This window comes from Lycorma delicatula, chromosome 6 (genome assembly GCF_047948215.1).
Source record: "Lycorma delicatula isolate Av1 chromosome 6, ASM4794821v1, whole genome shotgun sequence".
NCBI lineage: Eukaryota > Metazoa > Arthropoda > Insecta > Hemiptera > Fulgoridae > Lycorma > Lycorma delicatula.
In genome coordinates, this window is record NC_134460.1 from 154,432,747 (window position 1) to 154,455,485 (window position 22,739).

The 22,739-nt window shown below is 30.7% G+C and overlaps 1 protein-coding gene across 3 annotated transcripts in view; it reads left to right on the forward strand.

Moving 5' to 3' along the window:
- Positions 1-21,373, forward strand: part of LOC142326387 (regulation of nuclear pre-mRNA domain-containing protein 1B) — a 38,669-nt gene extending 17,296 nt beyond the window's left edge. The window contains exons 4-7 of one of the 3 annotated variants that reach the window (XM_075368856.1): positions 574-673; positions 3,401-3,576; positions 9,323-9,474; positions 20,384-21,373. In XM_075368856.1, coding sequence (XP_075224971.1) covers positions 574-673; positions 3,401-3,576; positions 9,323-9,469 — 423 coding nt within the window. In that variant the 3' untranslated portion in view covers positions 9,470-9,474; positions 20,384-21,373. Of the gene's footprint in view, positions 1-573; positions 674-3,400; positions 3,577-9,322; positions 9,475-10,500; positions 10,807-15,663; positions 16,008-20,383 lie in introns of those variants that run through there. The other 2 variants (XM_075368859.1, XM_075368857.1) reach the window with 2 other exon arrangements.
- Positions 21,374-22,739: the final 1,366 nt, after the last annotated feature.

Sequence of the window (22,739 nt, forward strand, 5' to 3'; positions counted from 1 at the left end):
CATTCAGAACTAATGGTAGTCTCTTTTGTTATTCGTACAAGTGTTACTTTGTTAGACTGTCATTCTTGTATTCTGTGAATTGATTTTAGGTTAGGAGGTTAAAAGTTCTGTGTTTCTTTGCATGTAAGTTTTCTTGTAAGCTGAATATAGACTCAGTACAGTCCATTCACAATTTGAGCATAAGGTTTAAAAGAAAGCAGAAATTTTAATGTTTTTTGTGAATTTAAATTGGCATGCTTGTAAAGGTTTTAAAAACATGATTGTGGTCATTTTTTTTTTTTTGGTACTTGAATATAGCTTTATAATCTGAACACTTCCTTTATTTTTGGTTGCTGATAATATTAGTTGCATATCGTGTATAAATTCATCTTATATCTAATTCATGCCTTTATAAAGTTATTTCGTCATACTTTCAATCGAAGTAAAATATTTTACACATAAAACTGCATAAACTGATTTATTAATTTTTTTTCTGTCCTGTGTTTATATGGCTAGATAGTAATTTATTAAAATTAGTTTAACTTTTTGAATAGAAATTTCATCAATTTTTTAAAAGGTTTAATTTTTTACTAGGAACTTGAAAATTCAGCTTCAAGTGACGCAGCAATTAGAGAAAGGATAGCTAGTTTACCCCCTGAAGTATCTGAAATAAATCTTTTAAGCAAATTAGAAGGTAAGTAAATGTTTTTGAAATGTAATTTTATAGTATAATTGTATTTTGATAATCTTTTTAACATATTCCATTTATTCGATTATACTGAAAATAGTTTTGTTTGTAATAAGCATCTAAATATATTTATATTAGCATCCCATTAGCATTATAATAGAAATTAAGTTTTTCAAATACATTTTATTCTTGTTTTTATAGTTGTTTATACTTCAGTGGTGTCCCTTTATTTTTTAGTTTTATTTCTTTTCTATTGTTTCAAGTAAAATGTAATTTGTTTAATACCATTCATTTGATTTGGGAAAAGCTCTCCTTCCTGGTTGCTTACTCTATAAAAAATGAATAATAATGATGATTAACATAAATAGTAGAATTAAATTTACGTTGCATTTGGAAACAAAATTATAATTAGTGTTATAATATTTTTACACTTGCTTAGCATAGTGTTTATATTCTGATTAAAGTGAAATTACTTGTAATCTACTAAAGTGAAATCTAGGATGTAAGCATAAAGCTTTTGGATAGAAGCATTTCATTGGCTAATTGAAGTTTCTTAAACATTATTCATGAAATTCCACAACCCAAAATGAATGCTGATCATGCACTTGTAAGTTTGTTATAGGGTTTGCTGGAGAGCAGATATTTTGCTGATACTCCTAGACAAGGTCAAAACTCATAGATCATATAACTTGACGCTTACAGAGTGTCAGTTGTTTCATAGCAGTACATCAAGCATGGTGTTTTTTCTTCAAAAGTCCAGTAATATTACTTACTTATGGAATATTATTTAACTGCTCAGTCTTATCCTGAATTTCAGAATATTTTTATAATAATTGCCCCAGTGCAATGGCAAATAAATTGTTTATTTTTGTTGAGTGAGTGTAGATTTTGTGCACCAGGAAATGTAGCCGATTTGAAATGTAATGCATCAATGTTATATGATGACAGTGTTTTTTCTTTTTCTTTTTGTTTGTTTGTTTAACCATGGATCTGCAGTCAAACAATTCTTTCCACATAGGATGAGATGAGTGTTTTGTAGCGTGTGTGAAAAATGTCATGCCTGACTGGGATTCAAACCCAGGACCTCTGGGTGAAAGGCCCAGACGCTACCACTCGTGCCTGGGAGGCCGGCACATGATGTCAGTTTGGACAACATTCATCAGTCACTTTTGTCATCACCAGTTTAGTTACTCAGGAAACTTTCTCAGTAGACTGGGATTTTGGTTGAGCTTATTCACAAGGCTACAAAAAAACTTTAAATTACTATATTAAATTTTATTATAGCAAGAAGTTAGAAAATCTGACTTTAACTTGCAACATCATTTTTGTGTTCAAGTGTTTCATTTGAGGTGATTACTTAATTTGGATAATGGTTTTATGTAGATAATGTGTGGTTTCATTTTGGATACATTTACAGCAGTGTATGAATTTGCGAGAATCTTTACATTTATCATGAAAAACCATTACCTTCTCAATATGTTGGTGTTTGATTTCATTTTGAAGAGCAGTCAGACCAACTTTTTTCCCCAGAAATATTAACTACCGAACATTATTCAGAAATTGTTACAAATTCTTGTAATAATTTCAATCAGCAAAACTCCTGGTTACATCCTGATCCCCTAGGAAAACATCCTCCAACCTAGCCCTGATGGGGTTTACCAGAGGTCATCTTATAAACCTCGGCGTACAACATCTCTCAGTCGCCTCGGCCCAGGATGCCATCGATGTGAATGCGACAAGTGACATTCTCATTGGTGTAACGATTACTAAAAATAACAAAACACCTCTGGTCTCAAGCAAGTCTGAAAACTATAGTCGTCAAAGGAACTGAATCACCTATCTACCCAAAAGGTAAAGTGAGTTCACATGTGACACAAATGCAGAAAAACGCAAAAACACGAAAATAAAACTAATAACAAGACAACCAAAACCAATATAACACTAACAAAATAAAAACAGCACTAACAAGAAACAGTAACAAAACTCGGAACAAGACCAAGCAGCACCCTAGATTCCCTTCGCAATCTGTTTCCTAGCCAAATAGTGCAGAAATTCTGCAACAAGTGACCATTCAGCCTGGTCCTTCCTGTTTTGACTGATGTCAAGCGTTGCTGTGATGGTATCCAGTTGACAAATTCCTGCGGTGTGCTCCAGCTCATATTTGGCACTCATACAACACATGGAAGGCATCATCCTGCACCCCACACTGCAGGCATAGACCCGAATCCACCAGGCTGAACCCAGTCTGTCTAAACGTTAAGGCCCTGTGACCAGTAAGAAACTGAGTTACGCACTTGTGAGGAGAGACCCATCAGGCACCCCACAAGCTTTTAATGTCTGGAAAGAGATCGTGCATATATCTGCCACATATCATAACCATGTTGCTTTTTATTTAAGGGCTTTTTTGAAAGTTACTTTTTTCAAGAGCAACCTCATACTCTGGATGATTTGAAAGAAAATATCGAATACAGTTTCTCTAAACATCAGTTAGCAAGTCTATGGAAAGTTGCACCCAATATGAAAAAAACAAGTTGATGCCTGCGTCATTGCTCAATGAACATTTTGAACATTTATTATGACACGAGTAGAAAAAATTAAAGCTATAATCTGCTTAGTTTCCTATTCAGTAATAAAATTGTTTTAGTCATTAAATAAATATTGTGTATTTTACATGCGGGTTGCATGATTTTATGAACATCCTTCACATCTATTCTATTATCTTTTGTGTTTTAGATAAAGCAACAGCCGAGAGGTTATCGGTTCAGGTAAATGATGCTGTAAGCCTATTAACTGAATATAATACAAGACTTGCTAATGAAATGGAAGATAGAAAGAAGGTAACACAGATGCTACGAGATTTCATTCAAGCACAAAGAGAATTACTTCAGCAGGCTGAGAATAGACTTGAGGTATTCTCTATGACTTTATAATTATACTTTTTTCAGCAGACAAATAATATTTCTCAGCATTATGTTGAAAAAACCACTACTGGTTTCTTTGATGTTTATTGATAAGTAATAAACGTTCCCTGATATAATTTTGAAATTTCGAAATTTATCCCTTGATTAATTCCAAGTTTATATTAGGATTACCCCTATAGGGTCTCCCACTCTGCTCATTTTGTGATATATTCTACTTCTGATATCATTGACTTATTTTTCTTTTTTAACATACCTCTCCACTGTAGCCCATTTTTTTTTTTTTTTTTTTTTTTTACTTTTAAGACCGCAAAGGAGACCACTTTATTCAGAATAATTCAAGTCTTTTTTGCCGATCTTTTTTTAGCTTTTACTTTCTCCCAATATTTAGTCATTCTTAATGATCTTGCTTTACGATCCTCTTCTGAATAAACCCTTTTTGTATAATTAAAAGTTCTTACTTTAAAGTTGGTATTCGGATCTTTAATAACAAATTTTAATTTTTCGGATTTATTAAGTAAATCTTTGTAGCTACTATTATTATATACTATTTTAATATATTATATATTATTTTAAGGTAGACAAAACTAGAAAATTTTAAATTAAGTTATTGTCTGTCGTTTTACATTTTGTCTACGTGGTAATATCATGTTATAAGCTGGTGTAATATCTATGTTTAATTTAATCTGTTCACCTACCGTTGTAGGGATTGAATATTTGATCTTCCTCTTTGATTAGTCTTTAGACACAATTTTCTTTTCTCGTTTTTAAATTGTGAATCTTTTGCTCTGTTTTTTTTTTTTTTACGAACCTTAATTTATTGTAATTCCAGTTATGTGTGAGATTAGTCACCAACACTCTAAGTTTAGTAAAGGAAAATGTGACCTCAGATTAGTTTATTGTATTATGTTTTATTGTACCTGCTTGTAATCCTTTATTTTACAGTTCTTCCATTTTCTAGATTGATTCTGTACAAGATATCTCAGTGTTCTGGATCTGGGTTGTGAAGTAATTGTAAATATAAAATTCTTAGCTGTTAACACTAGTTTTATCGACTTATTTTTTTATTTATCTTGTAATTCTATTCCCGACTTCTAATAGCAACTACTACTATTTGTTAGATGCTACTTCTGTATTGGGAACTAGTGAGGTGGTAACTCTGCCTGTGGACTGTTCAGGGACTCTGATTTCTCAACTTGGGTTTTCAAGAAACTACTGACTACGATTCTTGTTCGGTAAAAGGCTCCTATCCTCTTAAAATTGAAACTATCATTGCACAATGTATCAATTTTCTTTCTAGTTAATTTACCTCCTAAACAGACCATTTTCATTTAGATACATATACAGTGTTAGTATTTTCTGTTTTTGATTTTTAGATGCTTTTATATATTTGGTATTTTGTTGCTAAATTTCATTGTTTTATATATATATTCATTAACATATTAACCATAGTGTTAATAAAATTTAATATATGAGAGATAAACCACCAAAACACAGTAATTATAGATAAATTAAACTTAACATATTAATTTCCAATAATCAATTTTCGCTGGATCGTGCATCTTCAGTTGGTATTGAATTCTATAACTGCATTACAACATATTGATTTTATAATTTGTAAATTTGTTTTGTTTCAAAAAATTTTGAAATTTATTATAAATGTATATGGAAATTCTGTTGTCCAGTACTGGGATGATGTATTGGATTTTGCAAAAATCGATTATTGGAAATTAATATGTTAAGTTTAACTTATCTAATTACTGTATTTTGGTGGTTTATGTTTCATTTAGTATTAAATATTTTATTGAAATAAATCTTTTTAACATTCATATTATTCTTTTGTATTGATAAATTCTATTAAATAAACCACCTACTACAGAAGGCATATTTTACCTTAATTTTTCATGAAAGTATTTTTGCAGGGTCACTCATGATTGAAATAATTTTGTTATTGCAATAACAGAATAAAAATTAAGGTAAGATATGTCTTATCTCATTACTCTGTACTTGGTGGTTTATTTAATAGAATTTAAATATATTATTATCTTTTATGACCGTATAGAATCACTTTTGTCAGTCAATTATCCAAGTCTCTTCGATGGGACTGTTTGGACTTTGCAGTCTTCCCAGTACTTTTTCATACGTTCTGATCTTTGTACGTTTTCTAGCGTTTAAAATGTTTGTGTTATGAGTTTTTTCTTCTGAGTTTAGAACAAGTGTTTTTGTTCTTGATTTTCTTATTTAATTTTATTATATCTATGGTATCTTCTAGTGACCAGTTTCCTTCAGATCCTTTCTTATTTCTCTGCTCCATCTGCATCCTGTCTTGTCGTTTTTCAGGCCGAGATTGTACTGTACAAACTGTTTCAGAAGTTTTGACTCTTGCATCCTTGTGATATGTCCAAAGAATCCTAGTCTCCTCTTGTACGCAATTTCAGTGATGGGTCCTAACTCTTTGTACATGACTGTGTTTGGTACAGTCCACCACTGCCCGTCTTTCTGATAATTTTTATTGATGCAGGTTCTTCCACTTCTTTAAATTTTCTGTTTGTCTCTGATTGTTCGTTTCAGGTGGAAGAGTGTTTCTGCTGCATAAGTGGCTTCTGGTTTAATAACTTTGTCTAGTGTCTTATTTTTGTGTTTATTGATTGGCATTTTTTATTATAAGTGTATCAGGTTAATTTCTGAGCTTTAGCTAGTTGTTTCTTCTTACACTTGGATAAGGTGTTTTCGTTTAGGTTGTTTTTTTTATTATTTCTCCAAGGTATTTAAATCAGGTTACTATTTTGATTTTATTACCATTTATGTTTACTTCTTTTAATTGTGTTGGATTTTGGAGCATAATTTCTGTCTTTTCGAATGATATTTTTTGGGCAGTTTTATTTGCAATGTTTTGAAGTTCTAATATCTGTGAATTAGCTTCATCGAAGTCGTTTGCTAGCAATGCCAAGTCGGCAAAACCAAGACAGTTTGTTTTGATTTTTTGGCCTATTTTTACTTTTGGAGGCATTTTTTGAGCCAATTCCTCATTACCATTTCTAGAACACAGTTGAATAATAGCATGAGACCCTTGGCGCAGTCCTGTTTGGATTAAAATGTTTGTATATATATAAAATTAGTATTTATTTAGTAATTATGCATCTAAATCAAAGAACTAAATTATGCATCTTATGGAATTAAGCATTTTTGGATGATTATGATTTTGGTTTTGCTTACATAGTTAGCAAAGAGATAGTCTTTGACATGGCAAAACACTGTGCATCTCTTGTATCAACTTATCTCTTTATTCGTTCATAAATTTTTCCTTTGTATTAATTACTGCTTGAAGAATTACTTTCATAGCATCCATCGTCTGCTACTCCTTTCTTAAACACAAACTACTAAATTTCTCTTCATGTTCCTATTAACCTTATGAAATTCTCTCTTGTGTGATTTTCTCAGCACTTCTTCATTTCTCAATCCATCAGTCTACCTAATCTTTTCTAAATCTTCAACAGGCCTGTACTTCCATGCTATTTTCACCTTCCTTTTTGAATATTAAATCAGCGACATACATAATGATAGTCATCACATAGTACATTGTCAGCTTTTACGTCAGTCCTTTTCTTTCCCGTTAAACAGGAAAAAATCAGCTTTCACAGATGACTCGCTACTTATATAATATTTGAAAAGTAATTTTAAAAATGTATTCACAATGTAATTAAATCTTTTTTATATATTAATGCTTAGTGCTTACTTGAAAGCTATGGTCTTTGTCAGTTGTAAAGCAGTCCCCTTATCTGTGTAGGTGTACATTTATCATAACTTTTCTGTGTTATTTATCATAACTTTCACATAAGTGTTTCTGCTTCAGAAATTAGTCATAAAATGGGTTGGTTAGAATTACTTTCATTGTCGTTTACAAATTTCTTTTAAACCTTTCATTCATTTAACATTGATTTGAGTTTAGTAAACAAAAATAAAAAATACACAGCAGTAAAATTGAGAGAGTATAGAGGGTGAAATAGAAGTTATTTTATTTTTTGTCCAAAATTAACATTAATTAACAATACAGAATGCAAGGGCAAATGTTACATTTTGGAGCAGCCAAGATTTGTCTTGACAAACTGCAGGTCTCTTCTACCTGATATTTTGAAATAATCTTCTTAAAACTTCAATGTAATAATATTAGTTTACAGTTTTCCTTTGATTAAAAATACATTGTGAATCACATTTATACTGTTAAAATCCGTCAACATGATCTCAACAATAGATCGATCTTGATTTTCTACTTGCGGTCTTACTGATTTGTGAATATTGAACTTTAGTTTCAACATGTACCTAGTATGAAAAAATTCTTGAAAATTTTTCATCATGGCACAGTCAACAATCTTAACTCATCACTACATAAAAATAGTTTTGTTACTATGACAAGTGGGTTTGTGATTCAATTCAGCTTTAATTTTTTGATTAGATTATAATGTTATGAGCCAATTGAAATGTTGCACTTTCTGTTGGTCAGTTTCTTTGCTGTTAAATAAATGTTGATTAAGATACTTAAATGCATTCATTGACTTTTGTGACATGAGATGTGTCTGCCGATGTTGACAGATAATCTGTTCTTCCCGAGCAGAGATCATCAGCTGATTTACGTCAGTTAAAAATTTTTTTTTATAGTCATAATGCTTTGTACAGTTTAAAAAATCATTATGTAAGCCTTTTTGCTTACAATTTGTGAGTCAGTAGATGTTTTTCTGATTCTTGCACAAAAAGTTTAACATTTTGAGCAAATTACTTGTAAAAAAATCAAAACTTACATGTAAAAATTTCAAAATTTTTCTAAAAACTTAGGTGAATGATCATAGCATATAAACCATACAACAAACAAAGAAGCTGTTAAGGATATCGACCACATTTCATTCAAATTCTCTATGGGGATGCAATTCAAAAAGCTTTGTTACTTTTTGAACAGATCTCTTATAAAACTATTGATAGCGTGAACCTTGACTAGTTGCTAGTGATAAGTTGAAAAAACATATGGCAGTACATTGAGAATAACCCACCCACCAAGTTGGTCTAGTGGTGAACGCGTCTTCCCAAATCAGCTGATTTGGAAGTCGAGAGTTCCAGCGTTCAAGTCCTAGTAAAGCCAGTTATTTTTACACGGATTTGAATACTAGATCGTGGATACCGATGTTCTTTGGTGGTTGGGTTTCAATTAACCACACATCTCAGGAATGGTCGAACTGAGAATGTACAAGACTACACTTCATTTACACTCATACATATCATCCTCATTCATCCTCTGAAGAATTATCTAAACGGTAGTTACCGGAGGCTAAACAGGAAAAAAAGAGAGAGAGAGAGAGAGAGTACATTGAGAATAAAGAAATGATATATTTATTATACCCTTTGTAGTATTATCTCAGTGACTGTTTTATAAAAATTGGATTTTTTTTTATTTATAAAATTATGTAAGTGTTAGTTTGCTAGTTATGTGATTCCCTGGGGTGTCGGTGTTGCCTTCTATAGTCTTGACTCATATTACCTGTGCACCTGATTCATGAAGGTATAGTAAATGAAAATACAGCTGATTACAAATTTTGATTGCCAGACAGGATGTGTTGTTGATTAGAATTCAGTAACAGTTATAGATTTTTTATACAGCTGTTATGATCTAATAATAGTAAGAAAAATGTTTGAAGATTGTATTACTGTAGAAAGAATTTAATAATATATTTGTATATTTGTTTTTCAGGAATATAAAGATAAGTTAAGCAAAGTTATGCAGGTTAGACAAGAAGTTAAATCGCATTTAAAAAATCTTCCTGATCTATCATTACCTTCAGTTACCGGTAATTTAAAACCACTGCCATCTGCTGGTGATCTGTTTAGTCTTCACTGACCCAGGTATTATTCATACTTACTTTTAATATTAGATTATTATTATTATTATTAATCTTAAGTATTTAAATAGTTTATTTCATTATTATGTTAGTCAGTTGAACTATTTATCCCCTGAACCCAGTTGTAATCAGCAGGATTTTACCCACAGTAAATGATGCTTTTTTTTAAGGATTTATTACATCTTAAGTATATTAATTATATCAAGTTACGGTTTAATTGATCATACTTTAAATAATAGTAAAGGTAGAAGTACATTTACCAGAAAAACTATAAACTGCATTTGTTATTTTACAAACTATATCGATTTACAATTTATAATAATGCTGTTAAAGGTTTTTAAAAAACCTTTATTCTACTCTGAGTAATAAATTTTGCATTAAAATATACAGTACTATTTAGACAAAAAAAGGTTTAAACAAAACTAATTATGTATTTTCTGTACTGTCCATATATATATATATTATTAACACTTTATTTTAATTACATCATTTACACTAATTAAATAGTTTTATTATTAACAAAAAATGAAATCCCATCATGCTCTATCCAGAAACTGGTTCATTCCTTGTTTTAAATAAGAGAAAACTTAAAATGAAACATTTAAAAACCATTTTACTACAGAAGTTTAAAGCTCAGGCTTAGAACACGTGATACAGATAATGGATTAGTTCTGTGACTCATATATGAGGTCTTCGATAAGGATCTGTAGAAGTCGATGTCATGTAATAACTGCCTAAATGTAGATGCTACTATGGGGAGAAGAAATGTAGGTAACTTACATATGTAATACCTGTATCTATTTTTCCCAAGTAGTTTTGGAATAATTTTTGTACTTTAACCGCATTCATTTTAAAAAAAATTATTTCTTTAATACCCGGTTTCATAGTAATACAGTATAGAGACATTGTGTAACAGTACTCTGCAGAGATGTTAAGTTATTTGTATGCAGTCACTTACAGTAAAAGAATGCAGCATAATGAAATAATTAAGTAATTCTCAGCCTTAACTGAAAACTTTTTTTTCTCTCAGTGGTACTTCACTCTGCAGACTAAAACTTGGATCAACAGTTATGAGAACAGTGGTTGTGATACATCTGTATGTTCTTTGCCTGGATCGTCTGGTCAGCGTAATAGCATTTCAGCAGCAAATGATACATTTGAATCCTCTACATCATTTGCGCAAAATGATAATTCAGTTACTTCTTTTTGTTATAAAAGCGATGTTTCTAAAGCGAAGATTATGTGAGTTCTCAATGTTGTACAAAGTAAGTTATCCTTAAGTTCATGCGAAAATATTTATGCATCTTTTAAAATTATGTTTCCTGAAAATTCCAGCTTGCAGCTACTAAATCTTCTGTCATCAATCATGGCCTTGCACATTACTTTGATGGCACTGTAAACTCAGCTGCGTTCTTGTGTAAATTATGTGGTGCGCTTATTTTTTGATGAAGCATTAAATAAAATTGAACAGAGGGTTCAAATGGACATATATGTGCAATTTTTTGATACAAAAACAAATAAAGTAGGAACAAGGTATTATAAGAATATATTTTTGGGAAAGTCTGCTGCTCAACATCTTCTCTTTTATACAAGGTATCTCTCCCTCTAGATAAAAACAAAACATTACAAATATCTATGGATGGACACAATGTGAATTCAAGTTTTTAAAAAATGTTCAATGGTCAGCTGATAGAGGAATGCCCTGAAAGATAGTGGTGAATATTGGTGTTTGCAGTTTACATGTTGTAAATGAAACCATGAAAACAGGGATTGAATCCGTCTAGAATGACTAGTGGTTAGACAATGTGAAATGCTTAGAATGACCCTTGCTAATTTTGGGTGATGTAAAGAAATTTATTGACAATCAAAGAAACTTAAATCTAAGCGATGCACTATTGTTGAGCATTGTAAAGTCAGATTCCTAAAATGTAAATTGGCATTTTATAAATTGATTTCGTCTGACTACGAACCATTTTTAATCCAGTTTCAGAGCCTGGATTCTCCTGCTCCTTATTTATTTTCACATCGTAAATCGACTAAAAATGTTTCTTAGCTGTATAATTAAATCAAGTAATATATATGTAGCATAACTTCTTTGAAACATACTTCAATTGATCTTGCTCACTTAGAAAATTTCCACAAATTACAGAAAATTTATTTCGGATTTCAAACTACTAAATATCTGAAAGAAATAAAAACATCAGAAGGTGATGAATTGAGGTTTATTAGTTAAACTGGTTTCAAAGCTTGTTAAACGAAGTCCTTTAAAATATAAACTTGTGAGGGGTCTTATCATCATATTATATTCACCTGTGATCCTTCATGAGCCTGAATTTGGTTGTGACAAAATGAAGTGTTTATTGACAGCATTATATGAAGCTAATAAATTTACTGAAAGTATAGCTAAAAAAGCTAAAGAACAATATTCTTGGCTATGCATGGATGCTAAAGGAGCTCTGAGTAGCAAGTTCAAAAATTTTTTACCAGATACTGAAGATGATGACAGTAAAGAATTGAAAGGTAGGGGAAGTTGGATAAATTTTTTTCATTATTTTTAGCAAAAAAATAAAAATAAATTGTGTGTGTACCTGTGGGAATTAGTAAAACTATGCCTAATTTTTTTGCATGGAAACACAACAGTCAGAGGTGGCTTTTCCATTAACAAATCTCTTGTGGAGAATTTGCACAAAGAGACAATTTATCAATAAAAGGTTTTTATGTTAATGTTGGGGGTCAAGGAATGTCTTGTAGAAAAAATAAGACTTCTCTCAAGAAGAATAGAATAGAGCCCTGAAAAGGAAAGTGCAAGTATAAATTTAAAAAAACGAGGAAGAAAGGAAAAATTTGAGAGCTACATTCCTGGCAGAAGAAGAATAGATAGCCATCAACTTAAATAGAAAAGGGTAAATCATTAGGAACCTAGAGATATTGAAGACAAGTTACCCTGTGTTTTATATGTACATAATAATATATTAATGAGATCTCATATTATTATTTTTTTTAATGTTTGGTATATGTTAGAATAATGACAAAATATTTTTCAAATAAATGCTTCTTTTTTGGACAAAATAAGTTATTGTGTTACAATGAAACATTCACGCAAAGGATCATAACAGGAGACGAAAGCTGGTTTACGGCTATGACATCAAGACAAAAGTTCAGTTATCGCAATGGATTGTCAAAGGATCTCCACATCCCAAGAAAGCACGTCAGTGTCGATCCAATGTTAAGTTGATGTTCTCTGTTTTTTTCAATTTAATGGAATTGTGCATTTTGAATTATTGTCTCAAGGTGAAACAGTGAACTGTCTATCAAGGTGTTTTACAATGGTGATATGAAAAAATTCACAAAAAGAGACCAGAGTTGTGGTGAGACAACTCATGGTTCCTTCACGACGATAATGTGGCCGCACAGTAAGCTTTGTCAGTTCATCAGTTTTGTGCCAAAAATCAGATGACTGTCCTCCATCAGTTTCCCTGCTTGCCTGTCTTGGCTCCTTGCGATTTTTTTTTTTAATTTCCGAAATTAAAATCAGTGATGAAAGGACACTCTTTTAAAACTATTGATGACATTAGAGCAAATTCATCACGGACCTTAAAGGCCATTTCAAATGAGGCTATCCAGGACTGCTTCACCAAGTGAAAACACTGCTGGGAAATGTGTGTGAATAGGGAACATGAGTACTTTGAAGGGGACCAATAATCTGTAAAATTAATAATTTTTTTTTTGCCTTCAATCATTTGACTGGTTTGATGCAGCTCTTCAAGATTCCATATCTAGTGCCAGTCGTTTCATTTCAGTATACCCCCTACATCCTACATCCCTAACAATTTGTTTTACACATTCCAAACATTGCCTGCCAGTACAATTTTTCCCATCTACCTGTCCCTCCAATATCTAAGCAACTATTCCAGGATGCCTTAATATGTGGCCTACAAGTCTTGTCTCTTCTTTAACTATATTTATGCAAATTCTTCTTTCTTCATCAATTTGCCGCAATACCTCTTCATTTGTTACTTTATCCACCCATCTGATTTTTAACATTCTCCTACAGCATCACATTTCAAAAGCTTCTAATATTTTCTTCTCAGGTACTTCAATTGTCCAAGTTTCATTTCCATATAAAGCTAACGGTCCAAACACATACTTTCAAAAATGTTTTCCTGATGTGTAAATTAATTTCTGATATAAAGAAATTGTATTTCTGACTGAAGGCTCATTTTGCCTGTACTATTTGGCATTTTATATCGTTCCTGCTTTGTCCATCTTTACTAATTCTACTTCCTAAATAACAAAATTCTTCTACTTCCATAATCCTTTCTTGTCATATTTTTATATTCAGTGGTCCATCTACTTTATTTCTACTACATTTCATTACTTTGGTTGTGATTTTCTTTGTATTCATGTAGTAGTTCTTGCGTAGGACTTCATCCATACCAATCTTTGTTTCTTCTAAATCTTTTTTACTCTCAGCTAGAATTACTACATCATCAGCAAATCTTAGCATCGTTATTTATTCACCTTGCACTGTTACTCTGGATCTAAACTGTTCTATATATCATTAGCTAGTTCTATGTAAGATTAAAAAAAAATGAGGATATGGAACATCCTTGTCGGACTCCCTTTTTTATTACTGCTTCTTATGCTCATTGATTATTACTATTGCAGTTTGGTTCCTGTAAATTTAGCAATTGTTCTTCTATCTTCTATATTTGAACTTAAATTTTTTTAAATGCTGAACATTTTATTTCAGTTTACGTTATCAAATGCCTGTTCTAAGTCCATAAATGCCTTATATGTTGGTTTGTTTTTCTTTAATATTCCTTTTGTTATTAATCTGAGCACTAAAATTGCTTCCCTTGTCCCTATACTTTTCCTGAAACCAAATTGGTCTTTACCTAACACCTCTTTCATTCTCCTCTCAGTTCTTCTGCACAGAATTCGAGGTAAAATTTTTGATGTACAAGTAGTTAAGCTAATTGTTCTGAATTCTTCACATTTATCTGTTCCTGCTTTCTTTGGTATCATGACAATAACATTCTCTTTGAAGTCTGAGAGAAAATTTTTCATAAATATTACACACTCGTTAAACAAAAGTAACAATCTGTTACATGATTCTATGGTTCACGCCAAACCATAGGTATACCAAATGGAAAAGCCTTCCGTGTACCTTTCAGCAGCCATACTCGTAAATATACAGAACAATTAGTGCATACTATATGAGGAGAGGAACCCACGTCTTATCCTGATCACCAATTTTACACTGAAATTACAAATGATATGGCTTTTTAATTAAAGGTGTAATGTTTTTTCTATTTGATTTTCCGGAAAACTCGCCACATACATAACAAAAGACATCCACATCATTTACACAATTTTTAGGCATTATGACACTGCACTGTTAACAAACTTAAGACAGCAATAAGACTGAACAAAATTAATTCATTCCTAAATCCAGTATTTAATACAAACAACACAGCTGTGTTTTCAGCTACATTTTTTGACCTGCACAGACACGATTGATCTTGTCCATGAAGGCTCACTCTTCAGTATTAGATATGGTGTCATAATACGTGATTGTGATATGATTTAATTCTTTGTCTAGTATTGTTTATTTATAGCTTACAAATTATGTTAACAAAGTTACAATAAAAAATGAGCTAAAAAAGTACAATGTAGGAGCTTAAAAAGGTAATTGTACGTTGAAAAATGAAAAGAAATCCTTTAATTAAAATTTAAATTTTTTTTCAAAACTGATGGGCGATAGAAATATTCTGAGTTCATAGTTGTTTTCAGCATCAGAAAACAGATTAAAATCACGTATCGCATATTAGGAAACAAAAATTGTTTATCAGTGTTATTTTCTCTATTTCATCATTTTTTACAGGTCTAAGGTACATAGACTTAATATTAGATCTACTTTTATTCATATACTTTCTATTCAAGTTTTTAACATTAAGGTTTTTTGTAATCATACTACCTACATTACAAAAAACATTATTGAAATAATCAGCTAAATTTTTATCAGTTTAAATCAGCTGATTAGTTATAGGGCATTTTTATTAATTTGTATCTTTTTAGATTTGTTACTTTTCCTCATTTCTGCTTTACATAATTCCACTTTTTTTTTATTATTATTCTGTAGCTTAGTAACTTTATTTCATTCAAATCTATTTTTTGTCTCTTGCAATAGTGTTCAGTTTTTAGTTCTGCTCACTCCATCTCTTGGGTCAAAAAACTGATGAAAGAACATGGTAGTGTGGACAGTTTTATGAATTGTAATCATGATGAAAATCAAGGCTTATTGAATCGTTTTTATTAATCTTAAATGACTGGTATAAGCTGACTCTTTTTTTTAGGCAAATGTAATTTTTTGTCGGCTAAACCGGCCAGATATGCTGTACTTTTTTTATCTTATTACCATAGAAGGAAAATGTTTAATCGTAACTGTTATACATATAATTAAATAATCTTTTTGTGACAATGTTTTGTATGAAACTAAATACTTATGACTGAGTTGTAATTCTACTTGATACTATTGTGACACTTTATGTATATCGTTTTTGTTATAATTGCAGAAGTTAATTGTTATTTAACATAATATTTTCTGAAATTGATATGCTGTATGTAGTAATATTTTTTGTGGATGTTCTGCTATTTTGTGTCAAAATTATATTATTAAAAGACAATTTATGCAATATTTTGGAAACTTTGGTTGCTAAGGGTTATTTATTTGTCTTCATTTTTTTATTGCAATCACTACCCAATCTCAGACCCTCAGATCCTCTCAAAACAAATAGTTTGTTCTGTAGTTTATTATTAATTTGGTATTTAGTTTTCAGAGAAATATAATGTTTGATTTTTTCTATAATTTTTATATAACCATTGCTTTTTATTAATCATATTTAGTAAATATTGTTGTATAACCCATGGTTTTTTTTTTAGAACCTTTGCCTTGTAATTTTTTAACTGTGCTAGTTTTAGCAGTTAACTGCTTACTAATTCAATTAATAATTGTATTGCTTCATTTACATTAACTACAAAACATACATCATCCTGATTTATAGTTTCAATAATAACAATTTTTTGAAATCAGTTTAAGTGAAAGAAGTCATTAAAAGATTCTGTTATTATTTTAGTAATCTGATAATTGAGTCTTATAGATTTTATATTAAAAGAACTTCTAATGAAATCATTGTCTATGCATGATGTTTCAAAGTTAATTCTAATTGGAATACTTTTAACTAAGTTTGACCGTTTTAATTCTTCCATTTGGAAATAAAATTTATTTGTTTGTGTTTATGCTTCATACTGTAATGTGTAATGCATATCTAAATGAGGAAACTGCTTAAAGCATGCTGTAATAAAGAGAAAGAGTAAGATAAAGATTGACTTATTGTGTTTTAGTCGCTTACTGCATTTATAAAAATTATCTGAATCATTACTTTACATCAAAAACTATAAAAATGATCGCAATAAATAAAATTCTTTTATTTATCATGTAAGATCGATTTATTTGCTATACTGAGATGTAATTTTTTATTTAAAATTGATAATTAGTAAATTTTAATTAAATATTATTTGATAATGATAACAGCAGTATGCAGTAATATATATTAGAATAATTTTAAAATTAGAGTGATTATTATGTAAATTATTCTGAAATATAAGTAACTAATCAATCCATCATATGTTTTCACAAACTTTTCTATAAAATTTTGTGAATTCACATGTGCAACATGGTTTTGATGTTTTCAATGATTAAAAAACTGTTAAGCATATAACAAATACAGTCAAAGTCTACATTTTTATTTAAAGATTAATAGATTATTAATAAAAAGTTGTAATTGAAAATAAAAACTAGCATAAAAGTAATTGGTAGATTAAATCAACAAGCTGTACTTTTATTGTGACACATAGATATATGTAGAAGATAGTAAGTTGAACTGTTAAGTTTAAGTTAATAAGCTGCAAATTTGTTACAATTAGATGTGAATGATTTATTCAGCGTAGTAAGGTCAGTTGTAAACAAAGTCAGAATAGATGCTTAGTCATCACACCTGTGCTAGTCACTCACATCAACATAGTTATGAGTTCATCACAAATAGCATATTAAATTACAGGCTGTCTATGAATTATCTGTACAATCTTGTGTTAATATAAATTCATTATTAGTAAGCCTAAAACAATGATATTAATTTTTTTTGTTACAGAGAAAATATGGATCTTACCTTATAATCCAAACATTCAGTATGAGAACCTTATTTTTTAAATGCTTAATGCCCAAATGATAAAAGCTCTTGCTAGCCACAGTGAGCATGTCCGCCTCAATTTCTTGAATTGCAGTTTGAATTCTTGCCTTAAGTTCAATAAGGTTAACTATTCTAGTGTTGTAGAACTCAATACTTATGAAATCCCAAAAGAAGTAGTCGTAGATGTGATATATAGTGATCTTACTGACCAGCGGGATGGGGCCACCATGATCGATCCAGCAACCAGGAAACTTTTCATGAAGTATTCAGTTAACAAAGTTGTCCTGATGAGGCAGATCTTATAGCAGAAAAATTTGGTTGGAGGTTTTCTACCTGAATAAGTTCTCAAGCACAACAAGGTAATATTCCCCTTAACAGCTAGGTTTATGGAGAAAAAATGGTCCGATAACATTCGTGGAATAAACTGACCTCGCATTATTTTTTGGGTTTTCCTTACATTTATTTGGATATCAGGGTTCTCCTCATACATTCTTAATCCTATGTAGGCAAATCCATATGGTTTTCTGGTTCCTTCTATGTGCTTTCCTTATCTGCTTTTTTTTTATTGTATGACCTCAGCCATTCTTTTACATGTATTTTATCGAGGAAAATGAGATGATGAATGAAATAATAGATGAAAAAAACCAGACCCTTGCCAGGAATCGAACTTGAGACCGATTGATACAGAAGCCTGCGTACTAACTACTATACCATTTGGCCAGCCACCTTGCCGCTTATATGAAAGATTGCCCTGTCTGAGAAACACATTTGTTTCTAAAAATACATTTATCATTTTCAAACCCACCTAGCTTGTTGGTAGTAAACTCTGTACAGGCTACTTTATAACTTGTAACCTCTTGCAGCTTATGAGCAATCAGTATCAAATACCTAGATAAAACTTTGTGAACTGTTGCATTTGGCTATTTGAGTAAACTTGCTTCATGACTGTGTACATGATAGTACATATGTTTGTTTATTATCTCTCCGGTAGACATATTTATCTCTTCATACTTTTTATACTTTATTAAAGTCGCACAGATAATTTTTAGACATGCAATCATTTTATCTTTAGGAATTGAACTTGTTTGTTTTTTAGAATGTTAGTTTGTATAATAGCAATGCGTGTCGATATTATTTTTATGAATATGTTGAGATAGCAAAGCATTCAATAAGTAAAATCATACAGGAAAAACTACTTTATTTTTCTAGGTATACGTAAAAAAATTTAAGAGAAAAGGATAAATAAACAAAGTGACTATTTTAAACAGGCTAGTAAACATATCGTTGCAGTATGTGAGATCTGTCATTTTTCCTCATTCTGATTTAACAGCTGACACCTTTGACAGTTGGGTTTTAAAATCAAGTCTTATTTCATTACTGTTAAATATTTTTTATTTATTTTTTTTAAGATTTCTTGAATCATACTATGTAAGAATTTGTATTGTAATAACTGATATATTTATTCACAGAGAGTTGTCTAATGACACACGTTTTATAATGTCTACTTAACATCTGAAACTTTTCAAAGTAAAAGTATTAATATAAAAACCAAAGTTAATAAGTTGGTTTCAGGAAAAATGATCCTGAAAAGGCAGTTTAGTTTTTTTTTTTTTGTTGGATGAACAGAAGAAGTGCTTCTTTAATTTTTTTCTTATTCAGGTTATCTAATTGTTTTCCATTCTAATACTGATATAAGGTTTTGAATAAAGAATTAATTCACGTTTTGCTTCCACATAATCTGAAGCCGTTAAGTTGGCTGCTACATTTTTAAATGCTCTTCATTATCTGTTCACATTATAGCTTAAAGTAACAATATGTTATCAATTTTCACTAGTAATTTCTTGATTCACTTCAAACTGTGAATTAAATTAGCATTCCACTAACAAGCAAATCCTACTGGTAATAAAAAAAATTATGAGTAAATATGATAGACAAATTACATTCAGAAATACACACGTACACACTAGTTGCAGCTGACTTAAACAATGTTAAGTAATTAATCTCGTTAACCCTTAAAGTAGGATGTGTGTAATGCAATGGCATATATTGTAAAGATTGAAGAATCCAGATGACTGAGATGATTTGTACGCTATTTATTTTTAGTAATAAGCAATAAAGTTTATCAAGTTTAAAAATAACTAGAACTATATTTAAAACATAGGTACTTATGTATTAACGCCACCGCAGCTACAGCTTTATTTAAAAACAAAGTAGTCAATCGGATTTCGGTGGAAAATGAACAGTCTCTTTATTAATTTTAATAAATGGTTATTTATATTTATTTATTTTATAAATATAATTTAACCAAACTTAACCTACGCTCGCTTCGCTCGCTAACCTTGACTAATTAACACCGTAATTTTTTGAGTATTTATTTAATAAATTCAGTAATTATTTATTATTTTAAATAATCAAAACACTCCTGTTAATTAGTCATTAACTGTTTTGAATCTATGTTAAACTCTATATCAGCCCATTTTCCACCGAAAGCCGATTGACTACATTGTTTTTAAATAAAGCTGTAGCTGCGGTGGTGTTAATATGTAAGTACCAAAACATACATTTAATCCTTTTTCTGGTTAACCTGGCTTCAATTAAACTGTTTTCTTCTATATTATTAATAATAGAGGTTTAATTTAAACATTTTGTTCTGTTGAACAGCAATAAATGGAAGATCTACAGTAAGTGGAGATTAAATGATTTGGAAGATCAGACTCCATAACATGAGTGGTTAAATTACGATTCATTACAAAAAAAGAAAAAAAACAGAAGCTGGATTTTCTTTTTTGCTTTATTAATATTATATCATGTTAAAGAGAATGACAGTTGTCTCGATCATCAGTCATACTTGATTTAAGATATTTCAGTGATTGTACATACTTCATTTATAAGAATCAAAGATGGTTAAATTCTTATTAGAATTAAAATATTAATTATAAAAAAAAGTAAAAAAAAAATATTTATGTTTTCAAGTTTTATTTTTTTAAAATGCGCATTATAATAGATTTACAGTTTTTAGTAATTAAGTTGGGCCTTGAATAAACTTAATTTAGTGTGTTATATATTATTGTTAATGATTTAAAAAGTTTTATTGTTGTTTTATTTTCATATTGCTTTAACTATTGTATCTGCTGGATGAAGTTTTTAATGATCTATTTCTCATTAGGCTTCATCATGGAATATTTTTCAGTAAATATAACAGTTGATAATTAACAAAGAAAACAAATTTTTAAGTCTGTACCGACTGAAAATACTGAGAAGATAGGAACTGTGATGGATATGAAGTGGCGTTTAAATGCCTGATTCATGTGTGTCATCGGATCGCATTGAATATTCAGTTTTTGGTTTAGAATAATTAGTGTAAATGCTAACTTTTCTGAATATTTAAAAATAAATACAATCTGATGTCTTAAAATTGATGTTATTCTTGATTTTATCAAAAGAGTCATCGTCAAGTGTAAAGATTTATTTTAATTTAAGTGAAGGCTAATTTTTTTTTTCTGCTTTGTGGTGTCTGGTACACTACCAAGTTCATGTATTGTCACCAAATGTATGTAAATTGGATGCAGTAAAGTGTAAAATTGTAAATTAGTGTAAAGTATGGAAATTTTTTTCTGTTAATGTAGTAATTCAAAAATTATACGTACACACATATATATATATATATATATATATATATAAAACATGAAATGTAAACCATCCCATATCTTCATGAGAATGCAGAATACGTGTTAAAACTGGCTATTGGAAATTAATATGGTAAGTTTAAGTTTAACTTATCAATTACTGTGTTCTGGTAGTTTATATATATATGTAATTTTTACATTTTCTGCTATTCATTTTTTTTGGTAAATTACCCATTTAACATTGATTAGAGGCAATCCTTTTGCTGGTTGGTAATCCCTTCCTCATAGAATCCAAAGGTTCAAATCCTATTAAAGGCAACTTTTTTATGGTGGTTGGGTATCACATATCTCAGGAATGGTCGACCTGAGACTGTACAAGACTACAATTAATTTGCATTCTTGTATATCATCCTCTGAAGTAATACTTTACAGTAGTTCTGGAGGCTGAACAGAAAAAAGATAGTCCCTTTCTCTTAGTAAAGTAATATCCTCCATCTCTGCTTTTTTCTCATCCAGGAATAAAGTAAACAGCATATTACCAATAAATCCGTCTTCTGTTCATTGTGACTGGTAGCTCATGAGCCTGTTCACATCATAGTCCCGCTTAACTATGGACCGTATTTTAATGGTTTCATGACGTTCATTTCAGCCTTTGTCAATTGTCCTAACAAGAGTATAACTTCTTTATCACTCATTAATTTACCATCTAGAGCCTTCATCTGTTTCATACTGTACTGCTTTCCATCAATTGTGACATTACCCTTACCTCTGGTGCCGCTCTTGCCCTGCATCCATCCTCAGGTTCTCACCCAGTCCTCTCAGGATAGAACTCGCCAAGGTAGATGCCATTCTTGCTTGACTATCTTTCATTTTGGTGTATAACTGTCATGCATACTCTTCTGGGGATTACAAACTTGCCTCCTAGATGTATGTGGGTCCCTAACTACTCGCATGCCTTTTCCAGCCTTTTCCAGACTGGGCTTCCAGTCCTTTGTACTCCTGGAAACCCAAAAAACACCTCACAGTAGCACATGTCACGCCATTGAGATTGGGCATAGACACCCTCATGTTTGAATAATTCGGTAAGACTTTCACTACCTATGGGTCTGACGAACAGAACCCATTCTGCTCGACTACCACTTTCCTATGCTTGAGCTCATGAATCAGATTTTGTTATATACCCTTTGTTGATGCGTAATAGAGTAGATGAAAAAGGTGTAGTTCTTCACTACACCTGTATCAATTCCAGTCAGATATAAGGATGCGCTTCACTTTGATCAGTCTCAACATAGTGTGACAGTCATTGTATACTTGGTTCCACAGACTTGTGCTATAGCTCCTACTGTGCTCCAAGCTGATGTCAATACACAACTCTTTCCCCTCACTCTGCA